General features: G+C 41.0%; 2 protein-coding genes across 2 annotated transcripts in view; both read left to right on the top strand.

Annotated features, from left to right (window-relative positions):
- Positions 1–25,284, top strand: part of THSD7A (thrombospondin type 1 domain containing 7A) — a 539,203-nt gene that overhangs the window by 190,704 nt on the left and 323,215 nt on the right. The gene's annotated exons all lie outside the window — the stretch shown is intronic.
- LOC135981302 (uncharacterized) lies at positions 3,973–6,113 on the top strand. Its single transcript, XM_065583167.1, has 2 exons — positions 3,973–4,549; positions 5,544–6,113. Exons 1-2 carry the CDS (start codon positions 3,973–3,975, stop codon positions 6,017–6,019), a joined length of 1,053 nt encoding a protein of 350 aa, XP_065439239.1. The 3' UTR covers positions 6,020–6,113.

Here is a 25,284-nt window from a genome sequence, read left to right as displayed (position 1 = left end):
GTTGCTGTGAGCCTCTAATTAACATAATCAAGTAGCCTGCTTTGTGGTGATACAGTAATCCACTTCACTTGCAGGATACTATTTTGGTTATGCTGTTAGGGCACTATAAAATGACAATTCACCATTATATTAGTGGCTGAGATGTTGTCCAGACTGTTTTTAGCAAGTATCATGGGATGGCTATGCTGAGAAAAGACATGTTGTAAGGGAATCCATCAAAAAACATTAGTCGTTTTGTACTTTGGGCTGGTTGCTGCAGTGTTGTCATTGACACTGCACTGTCTATTAGCATTTTGTACATTTAAGGGTTTAACTTTGAAGCACCTAGGTGCCTCAGTTTAGGTAGTTCATCCTTTTACCATTGTATCCACTCACAACAAAAAATTGTTGGAAAAATCAGTCTGTCTCTTTTAATAAAAGAATCCTGTAATTAGTGGAAACCATGACTCCTGAGATAGATAGATCGCAGTGATGTGATATATGGCTTCTAAATATTCTCAAAGGCCGGCCAGCAAGCAGCACACAGTGTAAGGTCACATTAATACTGGTATGAAATCAGATAGTCATATTAGTATGAATTGGAGCTTGGGGAACAATTCCTAGCTTTTTACTCCACAAATTTAGTCTGTTTTTCTGTTTACAGAATACCCATGAGTAGACCACAATTTTCTTCAATTTATTTTTCTCTCTCTCTCGTCCCCCATTGTCTGCTTCTCCAATCCATTCTCTGCCTCCACATCCAAGGGGAAAAAAAATCTTTCTCTGGCTCTACCTCCAATTCATTCTGTGTCCTTCCTACTCCATGACTGTCTGAGTCTATGGAAACTGAAGAAAAGCAATAGTGCCCCTAGCCTAGCAATAAGGGGGTAGAAAAGCATTGGGATTCATATGTGGTGGAAGCCTGACAAAAAGGTAGGATTGATATGCGTGTTGCTTAGGTTTGAGTCATGGTGAGAATCAGTGGGCTGGCACAGCATAGAGTAGAAACCAGACAGAGTGGCTTTTCTCATCTGCAGCTGCTGCTATGCACAGTGGTGCAAGAGTGTAAAAGATGCCACTAAAGCAGAGCAAGGAATAGGCTAGACCAGTGGCCCAAGAAAGTGACAAGAATGAGAATTTGTTTGGGTACATTAAAACTTCTGTGTTTACTTGCTTTAATTTGTGAGCCAACATTAAAAGCATCCATCTAAATTCTTTGGGTGCCCTAACAATATTTAAAATGCATATTACCACATAATTTCTGTTAATAAAATCAAATCAAATAATGGACAATAGCCAGCACATACTTTCCATCTCACCTGCAAACTCCACTGTTAGGAACCCTGGTCCCGAAGCTCTGTACCCTTCCCAACCCAGTCCCAAATGGCACAGGGATTTGTATCACTTTGGAAGGTTGGGCTCAGACAGACCAATGAGGAGAGCAGATTCCAAAGCTGAGGGGCCTCATGGAGAACACCCTGTCCACGGCTTCCATTCTTTTATCCTGAGGGAGCGCTATCTGACGCCTCAGCCTCAGCTGTTGAGATGCTGTAAACAGGAAAAAGCAGCCTCTCAATTAGCAAGGAGTAAAACCATTTAGGGATTAAAAAATTAATACCAATCCTAGAACTCCACCCAAAAGTCAACAGGCAGCCAGAGCAATTAATTGGGGCACTAGTGTAATGTGCTTTGTGTTAAACAGCCCTTACCAAACGGACAGATGCATTTTGCTTTGCTTGAGGTTTCTGAGGTGTTTGAACATGTAGATCCACATGGAGCACAGTCTCTGTTTTCTTGGAGGGGTTTTGTTTTGTTTTTTTCATCAACATTGCAGTGGCCCTGCCTCCTCTCCAAGGCTTTTTTGTGTCCTGTTCCCCTGGGGCAGAGGAAACAGAACTGAGCAGTCACTATGCTCCCCAAAGTGCAAGAACTGCTGATGTGTGCAATCCTTGTTCAGCCTTACAAGTGGGGATTTTCTTGCTTGCCCCGTGTGCTCTGTAATGGGGAAAGCTGCTAAAACCACCATAAACCTTCAAATCCATACAAATATTGTAAGTTTTCTCTGTGAGAGGGAGATATGTTGTGAGAGATGATAAAGTATACCAATAATAAAGCTGCTTTTTTTTTGCAGATTGGTTACATTGTGTAAAGCAATTTGGAGGACATTAAATGGCAACAGTTTCTAATATATATACACATTATATAGATATATAGCAAGAGACATGTTTACACATTAAAAAAGATTGATGAGGACTATTAGTCCAATAAGAATTTTCTTCTTTCTTTAATGAGATACATTATTAGTTTCTGTTTTCTGTGTTGTGCAAAGTAAGTGGCTTTATTAACTTAACATTAGTATATTTTTCCTAAAGCTGTTACAAAATGGGTTTATAGTTTTATTTAGCTTTGAATTGCAATAGAAGTAAAGAACAAATCACTGGAGCTGGTTGGAAATTTTTCAACAAAACATTTTTCGTTGGAAAATGCTGTGGGGTAGTAATTGGATGTTTTCATGGAAAATGTCTGTTTTGACTAAACTTTCATCGAGTGGGTTTCCCAGATTCAGGATGGAATTTGTAAGAATGGGGGTAGGAGACAGGCAGACCTGAGAACAGCCAAGCGCCCAGGGCACTCATCTGGGATGTCACAGGACTCTGTGAGGCCCCATTGGGTTGTTTGGAACCACCCCAGAATATTTGTTTGAAGAGAGAGAGTGAGGACTTGCCACCTGGCGCTGATGTGGTTCAAGCTGAATGAATTTGCCAAGAAAGGTCTCTCCATACGCCAGAGACAGGTCCATCAGGGTGACAGAGGTCTGGGCTGTTGGGGGTGGCACCATTTTGGAGAACATCCTTCTCCATGGTTTTTGAAAAGGAAGTCTAAACTGGAATATGAAATAAGACTTTCTGGAGCTTGAAAAGGACAGTGGACAGATGATCAGTCTCCAAGTTCTCCCAGAGGTTTAAATTGTCAATAAATTACAAGTTCAGTAATTCACTATGGAGTGGAGCTGTGGTAAATGGGGATTTCTGCTGCAGACTTCGAAGAGCATGTGCCATACTTTTTAGGGGACCATCCTCCTACTGAAAGGGTCCTTGTAACAAGGGAGCAGAGGAAGGGGTGCCATGAGGTAAAATTTTCAAGAGAGAAACTTGGTAGTGGCAGCAGGTAATCAAGATTGGGTGATAGGAAACACAGGATCATGACAAATGCATATGGAGGAAAAAGAACAGCCAAGAAACAAGTATGCTAAGGAAATTTGAGAGGGAGAGGATACGTAAGTAGGAGAGGAAGAAAGGGAAGTTGAGGGATGCTAGCTAGCGCTTTTTCCTGACTAGTAATGTATGAAAGCGATGGTCCAAATTTGTGGGAGGCAGAGTAGTGAGGGGTGGGAGAGGGAGAATTCCGTAAAGGCTGAAATATCATGAAAACACCTTGTGTGGCTTTGGGCTCTTAAATTAAATGAAATTAAATTGAGTGGTCAGCATCCGTTTGTAGGAAGCAGCCTTAGGAGGTAGAAGCCCAACCCAGCCTCTCAGAGAGTTTTGGGTGCCCTGGGGGAAGATAATTAAAGGGATCCAAGGGGAAAGAGAATAAGGCCTGGTCTACACTAGGCGTTTATGTCGAAGTTAGCGCCGTTACATCGAATTAACCCTGCACCCGTCCACACTGCGATGCTATTTAGTTCGACATAGAGGTCTCTTTAATTCGACTTCTGTACTCCTCCCCGACGAGGGGAGTAGCGCTAAATTCGACATGGCCATGTCGAATTAGGCTAGGTGTGGATGGAAATCGACGCTAATAGCTCCGGGAGCTATCCCACAGTGCACCACTCTGTTGACGCTCTGGACAGCAGTGCGAGCTCGGATGCTCTGACCAGCCACACAGGAAAAGCCCCGGGAAAATTTGAATTTGAATTCCTTTTCCTGTCTGGCCAGTTTGAATCTCATTTCCTGTCTGGACATCGTGGCGAGCACAGCAGCACTGGCAACGATGCAGAGCTCTCCAGCAGTGATGGCCGTGCAGTCTGTGAATAGAAAGAGAGCCCCAGCATGGACTGATCGTGAAGTCTTGGATCTCATCGCTGTGTGGGGCGATGAGTCCGTGCTTTCCGAGCTGCGATCCAAAAGAAGGAATGCAAAGATCTACGAGAAGATCTCTAAAGACATGGCAGAGAGAGGATACAGCCGGGATGCAACGCAGTGCCGCGTGAAAATCAAGGAGCTGAGACAAGGCTACCAGAAGACCAAAGAGGCAAACGGACGCTCCGGATCCCATCCCCAGACATCCCGTTTCTACGAGGCACTGCATTCCATCCTCGGTGCGGCCGCCACCACTACCCCACCAGTGACCGTGGACTCTGAGGATGGGATAGTGTCCACGGCCGGTTCCTCGGACATGTTAGGGGACGGGGAAGATGAGGAAGGAGATGAGGAGGGCGAGGCAGTCGGCAGCTCTCACAACGCTGATTTCCCCGACAGCCAGGATCTCTTCATCACCCTTACAGAGATCCCCTACGAAGCGTCCCCAGCCGTTACCCCGGACACAGAATCTGGTGAAGGATCAGCCAGTAAGTGTTGTAAACTTCTAAACATTTATTTTTAACAAAACAGGAATATTAACAATTAAAAGAATGGGTTGTTCATGATTAGTGTGCCCTAGGCGCTTAACGGTTTAGTAAGGGGCAGTGCAAGTTTTGAAAAGAAATCTAGCAATGTCCGGTTTTCAGTGATTGTCCTGCACAAGCCGCTCTACTGTTTATTCCCTGCTACTGCAGCTACAGTAAAATGCGGTCTATGTGTCCGGGGATAGAGCAGTAATCCTCCTGGGACATCTCGATGAAGCTCTCCTGGAGGTAACTTGAAAGCCGTTGCATGAGGTTCTTGGGGAGAGCGGCCTTATTGGGTCCTCCGAAGTACGACACGTTGCCGCGCCACGAGATTATCAAGTACTCGAGGATCATTGCTCTGCACAGCAGGGCGGCATACGGCCCTGGTCTTTGGAGGCTTTCCCGGAGCATTCTCTCTTTGTCGCTCTCGGAGATCCTCATCAGGGTGATGTCGGCCATGATGACCTGCTTTTAATTAGGTAGGGGAATGTTAGTGTTGGGACTGCTTTCCCGTTCCTTTACAGAACTGTAACCGCTGGTTTGCAGCCACGCGGTGGAGGCGGGAGAGGGGCAGCCGAAAGGGATCGTTCCCGGGGACAGCCGCGAGGGGGTGGGACAGGGGCAGAGTTCCCGCTTGCCGGATTGCTGGCAGCAGGGACTGACATTGATTTAAATGTGAAATGAGGCCAGTGGTAATATAAAAGTTTTAAACTGCCACAAGTGTACGGCTTACCATGTCTGCCTGCAACAGAAATTCCGTTGTGCTGCCTCGCTTCTCAAATGTGCTGTTCAAGACCCCAGGCACTGAATGCGAAGGCCGAGAATTCGACCTTGTGCTGAGTGCGCATGTGAAAGGTGCTGTGCATGGTCTTGTTCACAGAGAAAGACTATGTTCTTTGTTCACAACTACATTTTTCTTTCTGAGGAATTCACTCCCTTTTTCCCATTTCCACAGCCCCGTCTGCGACTGTCTCACAACCTAGCCTGGAATCACACTCCCAGAGGCTAGCGCGGATTAGGCGTAGGAAGAAGAGGACACGGGAGGACATGTTCTCTGAGCTTATGGCCTGTTCCCAAGCCCAGGCAGCACAGCAGACCCAGTGGCGGGAGAACTTGACCCGAATGCACCAAGCCAACATGGATCGGGAGGAGAGGTGGCGGCAGGAAGACCAGCAGGCGACTCAAACGCTGCTTGGACTACTGAGGGAGCAAACGGACATGCTCCGGCGCCTTGTGGATGTTCTGCAGGAACGGAGGCAGGAGGACAGAGCCCCGCTGCAGTCCATCTCTAACCGCCCTCCCCCGCCACCAAGTCCCATACCCACCTCACCCAAAGTGCAAAGAAGGAGAGGCGGCAGAGTCCCTGCTAAGTCTCACTCCACCCCTGCAGAGAGCTCTAGTAGCAGAAGGCTCTCATTTCCCAAAATTTGAAAAGTTCTTTCCTTCCCGCCTGACAGAAGCCCACGTCCAAGTTTCACCTCCCAATGCCATGTGTAGTTGATAATAAAAAATTCGTTTCTGTTAACTACTGTTTCAATCATGTTCTTTTGGAGGAGGAGGGGAAAGGGGGTTGGTAATTGGACAGGACAGTCTCCTTTGGCAGGGTACATAGTCGGGGGCAGGCACAGCAGCAGGGCACATACACAGTGCAGTGATGCAGTGACTAGTTACCCCGGTTAGTCTGGGAGGTTGTTTTGATGTAATGTTGGGGGGGTGGGTTGCTCTGTGACTTTGTGGCGGGGGAGGGCAGTTACAGATCTTAAGCGCCGGTCCTTAGGCAGGATCACAGAGCCACACAGCATGGGATCTGTAACCGTCCTCCCCCTGCCACAAAGTCAAATAGACCCCCCATACACACAGTCCCGATCAGGAGGGTTGACAGGCTCCATTGAAACAAGCATCCCACCGCAGCGGAGCCTGTCAATCCTTGAGTTTAGAAGCTGCATTCGCGTCACAACACTACACCCGCTCCGCACCACAGTCTGCGTCCCAGTTTTAAAAAATTCCCGCGAAAACAGTATTAAAGAAAACGGTGTGCTTTAACAAAGTAGAACTATTTTTATTTCGACACGTGTGTTGGAGGGGGGGTGAAGGGGGTATGTAACTGGATAGGATAGTCAACATTACCTGGGTAAAGAAACGGGGGCAGGTTTAGCTTCTCAGTACACAAACTTTAAAGTCACAGGTTACCCTGCTCACTCAGGAACTTTGCTTTCAAAGCCTCCCGGATGCACAGCGCTTCCCGCTGGTCTCTTCTAATCGCCCGGCTGTCTGGCTGTGAGTAATCACCAGCCGGGCTATTTTCCTCAACCTCCCACCCCGCCATAAAGGTCTCCCCCCTTGCTCTCACAGAGATTGTGGAGCACACAGCAAGCTGCTATAACAATGGGGATATTGGTTTCGCTGAGATCACAGCGAGTCAGTAAGCTTCTCCATCTCCCCTTGAGACGGCCAAAAGCACACTCCACCACCATTCTGCACTTGCTCAGCCGGTAGTTGAAGAGTTTTTTTTCAGTGTCCAGGGCGCCAGTATAGGGCTTCATGAGCCAGGGCATTAGCGGGTAGGCTGGGTCCCCGAGGATGACTATAGGCATCTCCACATCCCCAACAGTTATTTTGTGGTCCGGGAAGTAAATACCTTGTTGCAGCCGTCTAAACAGACCAGAGTTCCTGAAAACACGAGCGTCATGAACCTTGCCCGGCCATCCCACGTAGATGTTGGTAAAACGTCCCCTGTGGTCCACCAGTGCTTGCAGCACCATGGAAAAGTAGCCCTTTCGGTTAATGTACTGGGTGGCCTGGTGGTCCGGTGCCAGGATAGGGATGTGAGTTCCATCTATGGCCCCACCACAGTTTGGGAATCCCATCGCTGCGAAACCATCTATGATCGCCTCCACGTTTCCCAGGGTCACTACCTTTGGCAGCAGTACATCAACGATTGCCTTCGCTACTTGCATCACAACAACCCCCACGGTAGATTTGCCCACCCCAAACTGGTTCGCGACTGACCGGTAGCTGTCTGGCGTTGCAAGCTTCCAGAGGGCTATGGCCACTCGCTTCTGTACACTCAGTGCAGCTCGCAACCGGGTGTCACTGCGCTTCAGGGCAGGGGACAGCAACTCACAAAGTTCCAGGAAAGTTCCCTTCCGCATGTGAAAGTTTCGCAGCCACTGGGATTCATCCCAGACCTGCAGCACTATGCGGTCCCACCACTCAGTGCTTGTTTCCCGTGCCCAGAATCGCCGTTCCACGGCATCAACATGACCCATTGCCACTGTGATGTCCTCGGCGCTGGGTCGCCTGCTTTCTGACAGGTCTGTGCTACTCTCAGACTTCAGGACATCACCGCGGTGCCGTAGCCTCCTCGCCTGACTTTTCTGCATCTGCCTCAGGGAAACCTTTATGATAAGCTGCGAGACGTTGAGAGCGGCCACAACTGCAGCGATGGTCGCAGCGGGCTCCATGCTCGGAGTACAGTGGCGTCCGCGCTGTCAATGACTGGAAAAGCGCGCGAACTGTTTTCCCGCCGGCGCTTTCAGGGAGGGAGGGCGGGAGTGATGGACGGATGACGACAGTTTCCCAAAAGCACCCTCGACTCATTTTGTTACCCAGAAGGCATTGCCGGCTACACCCAGAATTCCAATGGGCAGAGGGGACTGCGGGAACTGTGGGATAGCTGACCACAGTGCACCGCTTCGAATGTCGACGCTTTCACCGTTAGTGTGGACGCACAAAGTCGAATTACTGTCCTGAGTGTGGACACACACGTTCGACTTTGCAATATCGATTACAAAAATTCGATGCAAGTAAAATCGAACTACTCTCGTAGTGTAGACAATGCCTAAGAAGAGGATGAGGGATAGAGTCCTAAAGAAACAGAACATGAGGTTGATTTATAGTCCTCAACCCATGGACAAGTGGCTTCCCATACATCAATCTGTTTTATGGACAGAAGCACCTCAGTTGATAGATTGGAGACCCAGAATGAGAGAAGCGAGTGGACAATGGTCACCTCCCATTGGACTCAGGAATCTTTGCATAGAGACAGAGTGGGAGAATTGTAAAGTACCATACTCTAGCAGAGCGATTTATTTCCTAGCAGCTAGTATACCAAAATAGTATGGTTGATTTGTCCATTCAGTAGCTTGATACATCCATTTTCATTGTGTTCTTGCCTGTTAGTAAATATTAATACTTTTAGTTCTTTCTGTATATTGGATTCATTTATCTATTAACTATTCTTTAGAATCTTTATCTTCAACAAAGAATATGTCTGAATTCTAAGACACAGAACATTCAGTAATTTATCTATTATGCTTAACAACCTTGGGCACCTGCATGTCTGTACAACTCCAGATATTCTTAGAAACCATCTCCTTAACATATATGTATATAATACTGACCCAACCATATATAGACTTGGGAAACTAATAAGGGGTGATTGTTACAGTAGATGTTTTCTGTTGGGGAATCAACAGGGAAGAATGATTGTGGGGTAAGGAGGACCCACTGAGAGAGATTATCTTGAAGAATTGTTAGTCCACCCCAGCTGTAAATAATCACATCTTCACATAGATCAAGTAAACTGAGAATGTATAGAAATGACATTGCAACATATGTTTCTGGGAGAATATTTATTTTTGGCAACGAGGTTATAATTATACTGCTGTGGGAACTTAGTGGAGGAAAGAAAATTGTATGCCCCTTCCAGATGCAGGATAGACATCTATCCAGCACTTAGTCTGACAGCAAAGGGTGGTAAGTATCCAGTTTCTTTCTGTATTCTGTATAGTGCTGTACTAATCTCTAAATGATCATCTTAGATTAAATAATTCCAATTGAGCCTGTTATTTTGACAATGTTGAGTTGACTCAGACATACATAGACTATTATTGCGTAAAGGGAACTATTTTTGGTTATTTAATGTTGCCAACCTTTTTGCTTTTCCTCTACAAGAGGAAAAAAATCTAGCCATCTTTTCGTTCCTCTTGTTCTGTCAGTTGTAGTCTAAATTCAGGTTACCTCAGGGCAGAAGTTAACTTACTGAGTGTATCTCTTGCATTACTTTTAAGTCAAGATTCTTTTTTTCCTCTTAGTTTTCAACTACTTTACACTTTATCAGGTGGTATATCCATTTATATGATAGCTCTAAACATTTTTAGCCCATGAAGTCAGCAATTTTGTTGTTCAAATGACGCACTTGATTTTTTGTTTTAACATTATCAAGTTGAGCATTGATAACCTCAATTTTGCCTGAAGATTAACATTTGATAAGTTTTTTTTATTGCTCTGAACATGAAGATATATCAGTAGTGTTATCTTCCCCTAAAAATGCTGAGGTTTGTCAGTAGATTTCCATAGCACTCTGCAATCGTTCCTGGGCTCTTTTGATGTTGTGCAGTTTCTTTATCAACATACAGAAGCAGTCTTTAAGGCCCTGATGTTCAGCAAATCAGATGACCAAGGTGTGTCAGTTCTAATTGAGCATCCCCTCTTGGCCACTCACCAGACTGCTATGAGGTGATCCAGCTGCTCAATCCCTGGGTGTTTTAAGCCTCTGGAGCCTGAACATTGCCAAGACACTGCCCCTGTCTTGGGGTCCCTAGCCATACTCTTGGGGTGTCGAGCATCTCCTCCTTAGAGATGGGACCATGCAACCCACTGCCTGGAATCAATGCTGAACTCGCAGACTCTTCTTCTCCCCACAGTTTAACCATACCATCTCCCAGAACTCCAGCCATGTGGGTGTTCTGGGCCTGCAATAGCTCTCTCCAAGGGGTATGTAGTAGGTGTAGTACATAAATGCACAGGCACTTCGCACTTTCTAAAACCATTGATCTTTACTTACTCTTATGAAAAATACACAGATCTATGAAAAATCCACTACATACATTTCCCTGTGTGTTTCCTCACCACTCCAGAGCATTCTTTGGGCTAAGGTCGGGGTTGTCTAGGGCATCCAGAATCCTTCTGGTGCAGTGAATGGTTTGTGTTTTGAAACATGGAGCCTTCTCTTCCCAGCTCACTTTCTCTGACCTTGGCTGGTCTGTCACCTTCCCCTCTCCAGCACAAAACTTCCTGTGTGACTTGTATGTCTTCTCCGCCTCTGTGGTTTCTAAGGACTCAACACTTTGGCTTCTTTGTTCTGTGTTTGGGAAATTTTTCTATTTCCCAAATATCAAATCCCGGCTGAGGGAAGTTGGAGAGAACTAGCTTCTTGTAGGATGCAGTTATACTTTTTTTGTTCTGCCCAAAAGGAGCTATGCAGGTACTGATAGTTCTTAGTATTGCCCCAGGTCTGGGGGGGATAAGTTTAAAGGCATGTCAGTAATGTTGGATACACAAATCTAGAGGCATTTCAACAGCAATTTTCATATTATCGGCTTCATAACATCAAACAGAATTCATAAGTTGTATGGACAGATTGCCCAAATTGTCATATCAGGCCTCACATTAATTTTGGTATGTGTGGGTACAAGTGATAAATTGGGCATTTATTTGCATGTACAAATATTCAGTTTGTATGCACCGTCACAGTGACTGTTAACCCAATTGCACAAGTTCCTTTATGTCTGAGATTTTAAAAATCAGGCCTAATTATTTTTTTCCCAAAAAACTTGGCTGTGACTATATCCTGATCATCACCTTTTAACCAGTAGAATGCAATTTGTTCATATTGGTGAGACTGCTTAATACATAGATTTTTTTTTTTTTTTAGATTGGGAGTAAAACAGAAATGAAACAATGAAGAGTCTATTGTCTCTGTATGTCAAGAGGCAATCCTTCTCTATAATATTTGTCTATTGCCCATGTCTGATTCTATCTATCTAAATCTATTGTAACATAATCTATATAAATTTTAAAAGGATGAGATATAAGCAAGGCCCTGAGAAATGAAGGAGGGTAGGCACTAATTCCTGGTCCTGATTCTTGTTTCTGGAGACTGAAAGGAATAATTATACCAACATGTTCAGAAGATCCATGTGGAAAAATCATTAAAAGTAGCTTACAATACAGGTGCATATCTCTTGCAGATATTTTTTATCCCCAGAGTTACCTTTGACAGTATCCCAAAGGTGGAATATTTTTATACCACTGAGGGACTGGTGTTCAGCTGTGCTCCACAGAGGACCATTAATAGCAGCTCCAGACAGAAATAATTCATTGAGTGGACTGAGGTGAGTTTGAGACTTAAAAAAAAAAGGTTTCAACCAAATTTAAAACAAAATATTAAAAGAAACAGAAAAATCAGATGGCTTCATCTCAAATTATTACATGTTTTACATTCATTTATTAAAAGGATAGAGACAATCTGATGCCCCTGTCCTTTATAGAATATATTGAGTAGCATGGTTCAACATTATAAGAAGTTTTCAGTTTAAGAAATCAGTTCTTGATATTTTAACCATTTCTTTTAGATAAGAAAGCATCTCAAAATATATGAAAAATGCAACTAAAACAAAGATTCCCTATTTTAGGTAGAGTAAACAAAAAGTTGATGTATGAGACTTTATGATCAGTTTAATTGCTAAATCAAAATTCTCTTTGATTTGTGAGTGTAAAAAAGGAACAAGTTACCACTGGCTAAGGTTTTCTAAATCATTACAGAGCTACTGAAGTAGTTTGACCTAGATAGACATGTAATGTATTCATTTTATTTTCCTGTGGGGGAAAAACCATGCAAAACATTGTGCGCAAAATATGAAATTCACCCCAACTATTAGAAACCAGTATGAATTTATTTTGTTATATGGGTCACTTCACCTCTAGTTGACACTTGATTTTATATATATATTGCCCACCCCACTTCCAGTATGTGCTGTTCATTTAATTACAATTAGTTATGAGCTAAGAATGTGCCACTGCTTTGTAGTATGAATTTTTAAAATAAAGGTAGGCAGGCTCCTTGCAAATAAGAAAAAAGAGAAGCTCATTAAGGAAGCTGGGGGCTTTTTGAGTGTACTTTCTGTTCATTTTTTTCATATTTCTTAAAGAGCATGCTCCAGCTTTTAATGAAATAATAATGCAGTTCGTTAATCTGAATGAATTTTTGAAAGTAGCTATGTTGCCACAGTATTCTGGGAATTAGTTTGAACATAATTGGTTGGATGTCAGTATTAAAACACACTCTAATGAAAAAGGAAATGCTCAAACCATGATACTGATGCGCAATTTAATGAGGCTGAATTATTATTGTGTCTCTATTTTCCTTTCTATTCTGTATTGTCTCTCCTATGATCTGCTTTCACCCTCTAAATTTAAAAGTTCCAAGCAATGGGATTTCTATAATTTCCCTTGAGAAACTATATAACAACCTTCATATCTGACTATCGAGAAGTTTTTCTGAAGGTTCTACCTATATTTTATCTATTTTAATTTAATTTCATTGCATCTGTTTATATCTCTTTGCACCACCCTAAATAATTCACCTCCCTTTTTGATGATTAGACACTCCATAGTAGTTGTAGACTGTTATCATTCCCCTCAGCTGTCGAACTATAGCTATTTAACTTTTGTAAATCCTTTTTTGGCATAGCAAGGTAAATCAACCTATTCATGCTATGCCAAGCAACACAATATATTCTATCTACATGATGGCTATCCAGAAAATAAGGTTAAAATACTCAACTTCCAGTTGAGCTTGAGAATCACTCTCATCTTAAATCATGATCGTTACCATTAATATTTGGCTTTAAAACAATTAACTAGGCTTCAGACTGTTCATTAATGAAGTCTGGCTTGCAGTGTGTTGGTGATGGAGTTTTCTTCATGACCACGGTGTATATAAAAAAAACTGAAATGGCAACAGAATTAATACTGCCTTTTTATAAATCTTTCTGCCAAACCAATACCAGCTGAACAGTACACTGCTAATTTAATATGCTGCCCACCATGCATCTGCTTAAATGTTTTGAACTTGAGATACAAACTGAGGTCCATTGCCCTTATTGTCTTTTCCGGCAGAATACGACCTTGGCTGAATGTTTCATGCGACTTCTGGATAGCCCATTCAGTGAATGAAGAGAGAGTCCCCCAGACCTGTGTCTACTGTCAGTAAGCATGAGAAGTGTCCTTCAAAAGGATCAGTAAAAGCCACATAGGTATACTGCTGTGGATGCTTATGCCATGATAAGATGGGCAAGAGAGGATCCTGTTATACGATACTATAGCTCAATTCAAGGAACAAGCATTTGTTTTTGCTGCCTTTTTAATGACACAACGACACAGGCCATCAAATGTAACTTTGGGCAATTTCCTTCATATGCCCCACTGCTGTATCCACCATGAAGCTGACCCAGCCTCTGTGGTCTTATGGAATGATAGCATGTGAGCTCTTCTGATTTTTCTGTGCAACACCAGGTCTAAACCTTGGGAGAATAATAGGTCTACTCATGCATATTTTGTTATTTATGAAGTTATAATGTGTATATGAATATACAATGTGTATGTTTTGGCTTCTTTACAATTTTGAATGAGTAGCTGGTGAGGGCTTCAGCTAAACACATAGGAAAGATAATCTCAATATGGCACCTGTGTGGCCTTTCTGTACCAGATATTGTAGATGTGCATGGATAGAGCTAGCCTTCACATTTTCTGGCACCTAGAGATTGAATTCTCATGCAAGGTCCAAAGATGGTGTTGAGAGGGCAATGATTTATCTGATGAATGAATTTTATTCAGATAAATGAAGATGAAAACTGTAGACTATGAAAATAATTGCTAATGCTTCCAGCTCAATTTTGGCAATTCAAATTGTGCTTCCTGTTTTGCTTAATGTCTTTGAAGCAAAGGCAAGTAGGTTCTTTTCTTCCATGGTCATAATGTGGAGCATCACTGTTGCCAGTCTATACAAGAATTCATCACTCTTAAACTGTATTGCCAAAATGGTTTATTAATTCCTCAGAGACTGGCAACAACTCTTTGACATTTAAAAATCCATGTTACATTCATCTGGACAAATCCAAGTCTTTCGGTGATCTAGAAAATCGCAAAGATTACGTTTTGTAGCCAGATGAGAAATGAAGCATCAATAGTAGTTGACTAATTGCAGAAAAGAACATACTTTACCATGTTTCCCAAAACTGAATTATCCACTTCGACTTTTGCTGTATTTTGTGGAGTCTACTTACATAAATCAGACATAGTTGATGTACTTTATGTACTGCATTTCTCCTTGCAGACTCTAAACGTAATCTTCCAACCTCTGTAAAGCTACATCTAGGTTATTGGTGAGTTCATTTTAATTCTTGTTTTCATTAGAAATGTTGAAGTAGCTCTTTATGGGTTCCCCTTCCAACAATGGAATCACTCAGAACCTGGGCAAAGGCTGTGACAGAGAGAATAACTCAGAAGAATAAATGAACTTGCACACCCTTATTGTGTTCTTTCTCTACCTGTTCAGGGAATATCAGTCCATTTTCTTGCCATGTTTTATTCCTTGTTCACTAGTACCAGTGTTTTGCAGTCATTTTTGTTTTGCCTTGAAGCATGCTCAGTTTTTATCATGCAGCCAGCATACTAGGGTTACATTTTCAAAAGCTCCTAACTGGCTTAAGAAGAGCATAAGTCGCTTTTGAAAATGGTTAGGAGTTTTTGAAAATTTGTGTCCTAGATCTTTAAACCAGCACATGGATTTTGAATAACTTGTCGTGCCACACTGGTAACATTCCCAATATCTGAAGTTTTCTTGAAACTCTTACCGCACTTTTGCAGATTAAGTCAATGCTTGAATGCCTTTGCAGTAATTTCCATAGAGTCTAATTTCACTGGCAGGGGTGAAAGTAATTTAAAGGATTTACCAGTACTCAGGAGTCCTGTGCAGGGGGCGTGGCCTCAACTGGCAATGGTGTGGCCTCAACCGGAAGAGGCAGGGCCTTTAAATTCCCTGGGCCCTTTAAATCACCCCAGACCTCCCAGCTGCAGAGGCGGCTGGGAGCCCCAGGGCTCAGGAGTGATTTAAAGGGCCCGGGGCTCCGGCCGCTGCGGGGATCCCCAGGCCCTTTAAATCACCAGGCGGTCTGGTCTGGCGCGGTGTACTGGCTCTTGCCAGTACACTGTACCGGGTCGTACCGGCTTACTTTCACCTCTGCTCACTGGCCTCCTAGAATGTCTCAAATAGACAATAGGTGGATCAGTAGATGTTTCTGTAGTGCCTCACTGCTCAGGTGACAGGCAAGCCACGTTGCCACAAAGTTGTCAATTATAAGAAAAGTAAATTCACAATAGTAAGTCACTTTGTCTGCCACAAATTGTAAAACTGTGTCACTCTTCTTGGTTTATTTTATGAAACTGGAATCTCTCAATATACACTTAAGAGCAAAATGTGACTAAAGTCTATGTACAATCTAAGTCTAGCATTTTTTTTCTTGGTCTTTCTGGTTGAATAAACTACTTAAATGGATGAGTTTTAGCACTCGTCTTGCTCAAGACAGTGGATAAAATCAAGTCTAACTTAAGAGGACATTTGCAGCTAAAAACATTCAAAATAGTCCGCATAGAAACCCCTCTTTCATCAAACTGGCCCACACAGCTAGTTGTAACTGCCGTTGTGGTGACTTTTATTTTTATCTTCAGTTGTGCCTCCGAAGAATTTACCCATTTAGTCCCTCTCTGACGTCTCAGGGATCAGTTTGTCAGCATCCAAATGGGATTTCCTTATACAGCAGTTTGGGGAGGAGGGGACTATATGGTTGCCTGGCTGGTTTGTTTACCGACAGCTTGCTGCTATTCCTTGGGGTTTTTGTTTGTTTGTTTGTTGTATTTTTTAAAAAAGCCATACTCCTCCCCCCTCTCTTTCTGCTAGGGAATTTTCTTCTCTCTGTTTTTGAAACTCTCTCATTCTAGGGGTTGGGAAGGATTTGAAAATAGAGGCTAGCAAATTAGAATGGTTTCCCCCAACCAGACCCTTATGCTGAGATTTTCTCTTTCTGATTACACTGGCCACTCTTCTTGTCATTCTTTTCCTCATGATTATGTAACACTTAGCAGCACAGTTATGTTTGGAATTTAAACTCCCATTGAAGACATATGCTCAGGTCAGCGAAAAAATTCTTCCTTTAATAAATTGTTTTAATACAATAATAATTCCTTTATTTTATTTCTACCACCAGTTATTTTAATGTTAGTCATTCAATGGAAAAATCACATAAAATAACAGCGTGTGCTAACATGGGGACAAATTTTGCTCTGTTATATGCAAACATTGTCATTGTCTTTGAGTCCCTGATACAACCAAGCACTTAAAGTTGAGCATTTGCTTAAGTGTGTGTTTGTGTTCTGCATGAACATATATTGTCTCAGAACATGCTTAATATCAAGCACTTGCTTAAATGCTTGGCTGAATTGGGGCTTAAGTAAAGAGGATAAAAGAGAGCAGAATTTGTCCCAGATCAATATTAGGATTTTGTGGAGGAAATATTTGTCTAATATCCTCATTTTTAACTCCAATATAAATTTATTCTTCAGATAAAATGCACTATATAAATGTAAATTCTTACTAGCAGAGAACAAGAGACCTTCTTCTCCTCACAGGTCCCCTAAAAGATCATTTCTCTGGCATGGCATAATTAAATTTTCATGGGTATAATTTAATTTTTTCCTTTTTCCATATATTTTTCTTTGGTCTGTGTTTTCACTTTTCTCAAATGTGTAGCTTACAGATGTTTGTGTGACTCCCAAACCTGTAGGAATTTCACCAGTCAACACCAATTCTATTGTTGAAGTAATTAGAAATAGAATTTAATAAAGTTCACAAAACTGTAGGGTGTGTTTTTCCCCCTTTTAGGATAACCAGTTTTTATCAGCTCAGCCAAATTTAGGACTTAAGCCCCAATTCTTCAACTGTTTGCTAAGGCAGACCTCTGTGCCCTCACAGAGCCCCATTGATTTCAGCGATACATCTACCCTGCAGCTGGGAGGTATGAGTCCCAGTGCCGATAGACAGATTTGCAACTAGCAGTGTGTATGTTGCAGCACTGGTGGCAGCTTGAGCTAGCTGCCCAAACTCAGACCCAAGGGATCAGACAGGCTTAAACTCAGGCAGTTAGCCTGAGCCTTTGCCACTGCTGCAACATCCATGCTGTTTATTAGCATACTAGCTTTGAGATGAGCTAGTACGAGCCTGTCTATCCATGCTGGGAATCACACCTCCCAGCTGCAATGTAGACATACCCAGTGGAGCTACATGTGTATGCAAGGATGCTCAAGCAAGGCACTTTGCAGAATGGGAGAGCCTTAGAAAACCTAGCATAGTTTGAGCTTCAGATCAATTAGGGGAATTTGTATTAGTTATGCATAGCATATTGCGGGAGGAAACAAAAGAAAAGCTAAATATAGAGAAATTGAGAGGATAAATAATGATTCCTAAACAAGCAGAGGATATGAAAATGCTTCTTAGAAATGGCCTAAGACTCCAGTCCTGCAATTTACAATGCATGAGTGAACTGCTGCCTCACATAGAGCCCCATTGACTTCAATCTGCATTATAAATTAAAGGATCAGGGCCTAAATAGGTAATTTTCTACTACATAAGGTAATTATAGATAAATACCAGTATAATACATTAATTTTATAGCAGATTAAAGTCAGTCTACTTTGAACCTGTCAAGGGTACTGTGTAGGAGGGGGAAAAGCTGAAAGATGTCTGACAGGGAGGCAGGCTTACATTGACATTGAGTTGTAGCATTACTTTGCTTTCTCTTAGATACCAGTCAAAGACCCGTTGTTAATTTTCTGGACTTAAACAATCATGTTAAACCCTACATTGAAAAATTATACAAATCTTAATCTTGGCACGAGCCCCTTTTCAGTTATGTCACTTCTTAGGTAATAGATCTGATAAAGATTGTTCTAAGTGAAAGAATTACATCTAACCTCTTGAACTCAGAGACTGAGAGAAAGAGAGTGGGCAAACTAAACCAGGTGATGCTGTACTCTGCCTCTGGCCTTGGAAGAACCCATGAAGATATTATCTGGTGTCATTCTCCAGCTATGTGTATATTCCTTAGGCCATCTGAGTACAGATTCATTCTTTATCCTAATACCATTATGGTCTTAGCAAGGGAGTCTCTCGATCACGTCTATAAGCAATGAGGATTTCTGACAGAGGCTACAGGTATACTTGAGGTAAATCTCACTTTCTACCTGTAATGCAGTAATTTATTAGGCACTTTTTTTTTTTAAACATGTACTCAAAACTGCATTCAATGGGATAGGATTTCACCCACAGAAATCCATGAGACTTTTGCCACTGACTTCAGTGGAGCCAGGATCTCACCCTATTTCTCGCGTATCATCAGATTTGCTAGGTTCATCTGGGTATATCTCATCAAATGAATTTCCTGCCATTGCAGGGGCCTCACACATTGATATATCTCATTCCTTGCTTTTCCCTGCCTGTGGCACACGATAGTTTAGCCTCTTGAGGACTGGAATATGTTAGTCTAGTCCAGGTTATTGGGCTTAGTGCAGTGGTAACTGGGTGGGGTTTGGTGGTTGTAATGTGCAGGTGATCAGACTAAATGATCTGATGGTCCTTTCTGGCCTTACATTCTATGGGTATGTTTACATTTAAAATGCTATAGTAGCACAGCTCGCAGGCGTAGTGCTTCACTGTAGACGCTACCTATGCTGACAGGAGGAGTTCTTCCATTGGCATAAGTAATCCACATCCCCAAGAGGTTGAGGGGACGGATAGCTCAGTGGTTTGAGCATTGGCCTGCTAAACCCAGGGTTGTGAGTTTAATCCTTGAAGGGGCCATTTAGGGATCTGGGGCAAAAAATCAAACAAACAAACAAAAAAAACTCTCAGGGACAGTACTTGGTCCTGCTAGTGAAGGGAGGGGACTGGACTCAATGACCTTTCAAGGTCCCTTCCAGCTCTGAGATGGTATATCTCCATATATATGTAGCTAGGTCAACAGAAGAATTCCTCCATTCACCTGGTTTTGTCTATACAGGGGCTTAGGTCGGCTTAACACTGCCCAAGGGCATGGATTTTTCACAGCCCTGACCACCATAGTTAAACCAACCTAATTTTCTAGCATAGACTAGGCCTATGATTCTATTAAAGTAGTTAATTAATTAAATTCCAGTTGCAGGGCCTATTTCTACCCCCAGTTAGATCCATGAAATCCTACTGAAGACTATGTATTTAAAAATGGGAAAAGTTGTAACTTTTTCATGATTTTTAATAAGTATAGCCATCCTCAAGTGTTTAAAGATCATGGGATTTTTTTAAAAAATTATACATTTGGGTTTTTTTAAAAAATTGCCTTCTAGCTTCTGACACTTTAGGTTAAACTTACTTTCTTTTCAGGTATTTCTCCAGAATCATGGGGGTTAGATATTACAGTATTTTAGAAATGGCAAACAATGAGATTCTAGCATACAGACTTGCACCTGAATGGAAACATTAAGAAAAACATCAAATATTGACACACAGTAAAATTGTGAGTTTGACACCACTAAATAAACTAGAGATGGTTACTCGTAGTTTTTCAAATAAGTGACTGAGTAGCATTCTTTATATAGAATAATGCTTTAGTAATTACAGTATTATATTTTCCTTCCCTTTCCTCCACACCTGTATTTTGCAAAAGACTTATGAGCTAAAAAGTTCATAGACTTAATATTCAATAACGTTTTCATAAGAATAATTTCAGTGTCTAATCCACCTGAAGAAAGAGATTTTAAGCAAACAATTGTGTGTGTGATTGAACATACAGATGTGCTATGGGTTTTTTAAACCAGCTCAATTATTTATGGACAACTGTATCTGATTTAAGAAAAGTACAGGAAAAGTCTTTGCATTTGTAAAATTGTATGTGCCTATCTGAGAATCAGCAGAATGACACTAATTTGGTTTGTTACAAAATATTTCAACATTACCAACTCTTGCAATATTTGGTGTTTCTCTGAAAGCCTCAGGTGATGGAGTTATGTGACTACATGAGAATCTCAGCTTGTATTTTAAAAACATTCATTTTAAACTTCACTGGGAAAAAAAAATTTCAAGCCTCATGGTTGTAGAGAAAAGTTTGAGGGGGGGGGAAACCCTGAAAGCTCAGAGGAAAACAAAGAGAACCCCTATTTTGTTTTACTTTTAATATACTGATATTAAACAGTCTAATTATCTTTTGGGGTCTGACTCATGATTTTTGGACACTTGGGGATGGCAATTCTATTGTAGCATTATTTTCCTTCCTTATGAACCACTCAGTTAGCATCTTACTTTCCTATGATATTGAGCCATATTTTGAAGAGTGAAAACTTATATTTGCAACATTTAATCCTTAAGAATGTCTCCAAAACAATAGAGGGCTGACTCAAACTGATGGTTTGGGTTTGCTCTCTGTTTCGTTCTTAGGTTTTGAATAGCAGTGAGAAGATGGATTCACTCCTACTAGCAAGTTACTATTGTTTTAGGCACTTTTAGTAGAATTCAAAGCTGGTCCTCTTATCTGCACCAGTTATTTAGCATCTCAATCTTTTGTGCTAATAAAGATATGGAAATTACTTCTGGCAGCATAAAAACACTACCCATTTTAATTTAAAAAGTAATGGATGTACAGTATTTTCCGATATACTGGTAATTGAGTGATTAATTTCTGATAATTTTAGTTGGGCTTGCTTGATTTTGTTCAGTCTTAATTTGATAATACTCTATGGTTTAATTTTATATCTTCATTTAGGTCTTTGTTATAGCATAATAAACTAGACAATTACTCTGAATTTCTGTAAGAATAGAGGGCTGAGCAAAACCCTAGTGAAATGCATGACCTTTCAGCTTTATAAACGTTTTGCATTACATGGATGGGCAGCTATTCAAGGTAGCTAATGCAATATCACTTATTTAATTGTTTTGAATTTTGTTTACAAGCAAAGAATAGAAATGGGGCTGGGCAGAGCTGACTTACATACAGCATTTCTTCACAGGCCAACCAGGTTGTTAATTTCTTGACTAGCTAAACTGTAAGCTGCTTAGTTTTACTTTATGCTTTCTTACTAATATACACACTTTTGTAAAAAGGCATTTCGATAGGGTGACATAGTGCCTCCGTAGTTTTAGAATATTCATATACCTTTCACTAATTAAATACAAGTATTCTCTGGGAAATACCTGGTCAGATATAATGACACTATAGAATTATTTAATATCGTTTTCAGGATTAAAAGATCTCCGGCTGTCCACTTCTCTCACTATCAAGCTAATGATTTGTGACACCCTGACAGATTATTGTAATTTAGCAGATGGCCTCAGACTCTGTCTTTAATCAGGAGACTCAAACTGATGGTTTGGGTTTGCTGTCTGTTTCGTTCTTAAGTTTTTGAATAGCAGTGAGAAGATGGATTTCACTCCTACTAGCAAGTTACTATGCAGATCCTACCTCTCTCTCTGGTGCAGCAAATGCCATTATAAATTATACCAACTATCACTATAATTTTGGATTGTAGATAAATTAATGTAGGTGCATTGTAAGAGTTTAATTGTAAAAGAAAATCCACATGAAAAATGCATTTTTATTCCTGTTTAGAGTAGGGTTTAGTTTAGAGTTCTTATATCAATGGACTTTTAAGAAAAGCTCCATTAATTTCTAGGTAACAAATATGTGAGAATTAGGAGGGTTTGCACCAAGAGATAAGGAGTTGGAGATACTATGTGTTTAAATGTCCTGAACCTTTGGGTCAATGGTCCATATGACATTTCCACTTTAACTTTGGACCATAATCTACTTTCAGTGTACTTTATTCTTGTTGAGGTCATTGGGCATTTTGGATGCAGAATCAAGGTAAAACACTGCCTTATGTAGTCTATTATTAGCATGTGAATAAATGTAGGGTCTTTCCTTTCCTTATTTAATATTAGTTACAATATGTGTAGACTATTCTGATCACTTGCTGGTAAATGTTCATGAAAGTAGCAGAAACAGACAGCGGCAAAATATAGACCCTTGAAGAGAAGTTAACTTCTTGTTTCTGTGCTTCACATTCTGTTTAATTATCTAATGATTTATAAAATAGGACATATATAACACAAGTATGCTAAGTAGAGGTGTTAGTGTGAGAACACAGATTGTTTCAGAGGTCTCTCCTATATATACTTAAGCAATCAATTCAATACGTATAATGAAAGAAGTCTGTTATTTTATCTAGCTTTTATATAAATGCAGTCCATATCACTGTTAGTACCACTTTATCAGCATATACTTTTCATGTGATCTGTCCTGTCCACCTCAGTCTTCTCCCATTAGTTTACTATCTGATAATATAGTCTTTCAATTGCAACTCAAGGCATAATGATAAAACTGTGATCTCTGGGTATAAATAGCTCTTCCCATCATTGCCACCTTCTAGGGTGACCAGACAGCAAGTGTGAAAAATCGGGACAGGGGGTGGGGGGTAATAGGAGCCTATATAAGAAAAAGACCCCAAAATCAGGACTGTCCCTATAAAATCGGGACATCTGGTCACCCTACCACCTTCTGCTTTTACCTAGTAACAAGAACTTTTGCCCCGTCATTATGGTTCCCCCTCCCCTGCCTTCTTCCCTAAACAGAATTTATTTGCTTATTATGCAGTCTTGCACCTAAAATGCTTTGCTTTTCTTGGATCCCTATAACAGCTGACAGACTCTCAAACATCCTCTCTTACCATATTCCTTACATTGCTCATTTATCTCCTCTAATGTCATGATGATTTCAACTATGGCTAAGAAAAACATGCATGCTGAAAACAAGGATCTGAAGGGACTGTGTGGCAGAGTTACAGCACTGTTTCTTCGCTGTATTTATTTCATTGACCACCACTTCTTAGGATGCTGTCAGAAGTTTGTTGAAAGGTTCAGTAGAATTGTAACTTCTCCAGTCTGACTGTAGCTGAACTTGAGTGACTGCATTTGTAGAATCATTAATTCGTAGCTACTCTGAGCCAAATGGAGCTTTTCCTATGAGTCAGCAGAAAGACATGGCTTTTATTTATCGAAAATATGGATTATGGGTAAATTACCCTTTGCAGAGGGCCAGCACAAGCCTATACCCTCCTTAAGTTCCACTTTAGCTCCCAGGGATAGTTTTAGGATTAAGTCCCACATATGTGATGCACTGGCTGTTTGCTGGCCCTGTGAACAGGGGTGAATTTCATCCTGATTGAATTTGAATGTGGAAATAAGATTAGTCATAATGTCACCCTGTGATTACGTTTTGAGTAGCTGTACCTATGCTAACTGTAATCTACCCAGCTCTGGCCCTGGAGCAGTGAAGAAGTGGTAACTAAACAAAACAAAAATCTGAAGAAAAAACGGTCAGTTTCTGATTGAAATGAAAAATGGAAACCATTTTGGTCAGATTGAACAAAATGACATTTGGAAATTAAACAAGTGATTGTGAACTTTGACTTTTTCAAAATTTTTGTCTTCATTTTTTAATTTGACCAAAACTATGTGCTAGATTTGACCTGAATTCACAAATTGTTTCAGTTGCCCCCAAACTGCACTTTTTCTGACTTTATTATTGGCTGAAAAAATTGAAACTACAAGAGGGATTTGGGAACAGAGGATATAATTATCAGAGTTATAATTTATAATTCAGCAGTTTTAGTCCCAAATGTCATAAAAGTACCATGAGCATTCAGTGATCACAAGTGCTCAAGACCTTGGTGAAACACCTCATCTAGAAGAAGAATTTCCAAGAGAACAGTACCACCTATTATCAATCTGGACCATAGGTTCAGTAGTAATGCTGTGGGAAAAGTACCGCCTACTAAATCATCCCCAACACTTTCTTTCACAAATGTGTGTTGGAAGTCCTCTGTGTAAGTACTGACTCAGATCTTTGAGTGTGTATTGATGGGATCAAATGTATACTGCTTTGAGAAAAGCCTCATTCTTTCTGTCTAAATCATCTAAAGTTCTTATATAGCTTCAGTGAAATAATATTGATGCTGAAAAATTTAAAATTTAACAATTAAATCCACTGTCAGTTCTTCCCTATTTACCAACCACATTCAAATTGTTGACAGTTACAAGATATAACAAGGGGGTGGTTGTCAATCTTCATAGTCATCTCAGATTTACATAAATCTAAGTAAAAACAGTTTGAAAGCTTTCTAGTCTATAAGCAAGTGTGGCATGTGGATAGTTACAAAACAGCAAATAGTATTTTTCCTCAAGGGTACATAAAACGATTCTAAAGACTTCTGAATTTTCCTTCCAGGTATTTCAGTCACAGTAGCACAAAATGTTTAATTACTGTGTATGTTCATATACGGATTCATTCCCATGGTCCAGGTTTCATCTGGGAGGTCTATAGCATTTTCTCCTATCCATTTGTCAAATGGCCTAGAAAAGAAACTGAAACCCTTCAGGTTTCATAGGTTGTTTGTTTTTTTTTAAATGATCTAGAAAGCCAGCTGATTGAAAGGAAACTCCACAGAGAATTAATTTCAGTTTCTCTAATTGCAAATATAAGTATCTTGGGTTGGAAGAAGCTGATCTAGAATCACCTACATTATAGGGAGACTGTATCCAGCCACGGAATCAAAACTAAACAACTGGATTACAACTGGTGCAGCCTGATTTTCCAATACTGAATTGAAACACATCCTCTTAAATTTTTGTTTGTTTTAAGATTTACTTACGTAAAGTACAGGGAATACATGAAAACCAGAACGTGCATTAGTGAGATGCATTATAAATACAG

This window comes from Chrysemys picta, chromosome 2 (assembly GCF_011386835.1).
Source record: "Chrysemys picta bellii isolate R12L10 chromosome 2, ASM1138683v2, whole genome shotgun sequence".
Lineage (NCBI taxonomy): Eukaryota > Metazoa > Chordata > Testudines > Emydidae > Chrysemys > Chrysemys picta.
Note: the sequence above shows the minus strand (reverse complement) of the source record. Positions and strands in the feature narration are given on the sequence as shown.

Excerpts from the sequence above, each read along its gene's own strand:
- LOC135981302 (XM_065583167.1), top strand. The coding sequence starts at position 3,973 with ATGCAGAGCTCTCCAGCAGTGATGGCCGTGCAGTCTGTGAATAGAAAG. Across the intron at positions 4,550-5,543 it reads ATCTGGTGAAGGATCAGCCA|CCCCGTCTGCGACTGTCTCA; the intron begins GTAAGTGTTGTA and ends CCATTTCCACAG.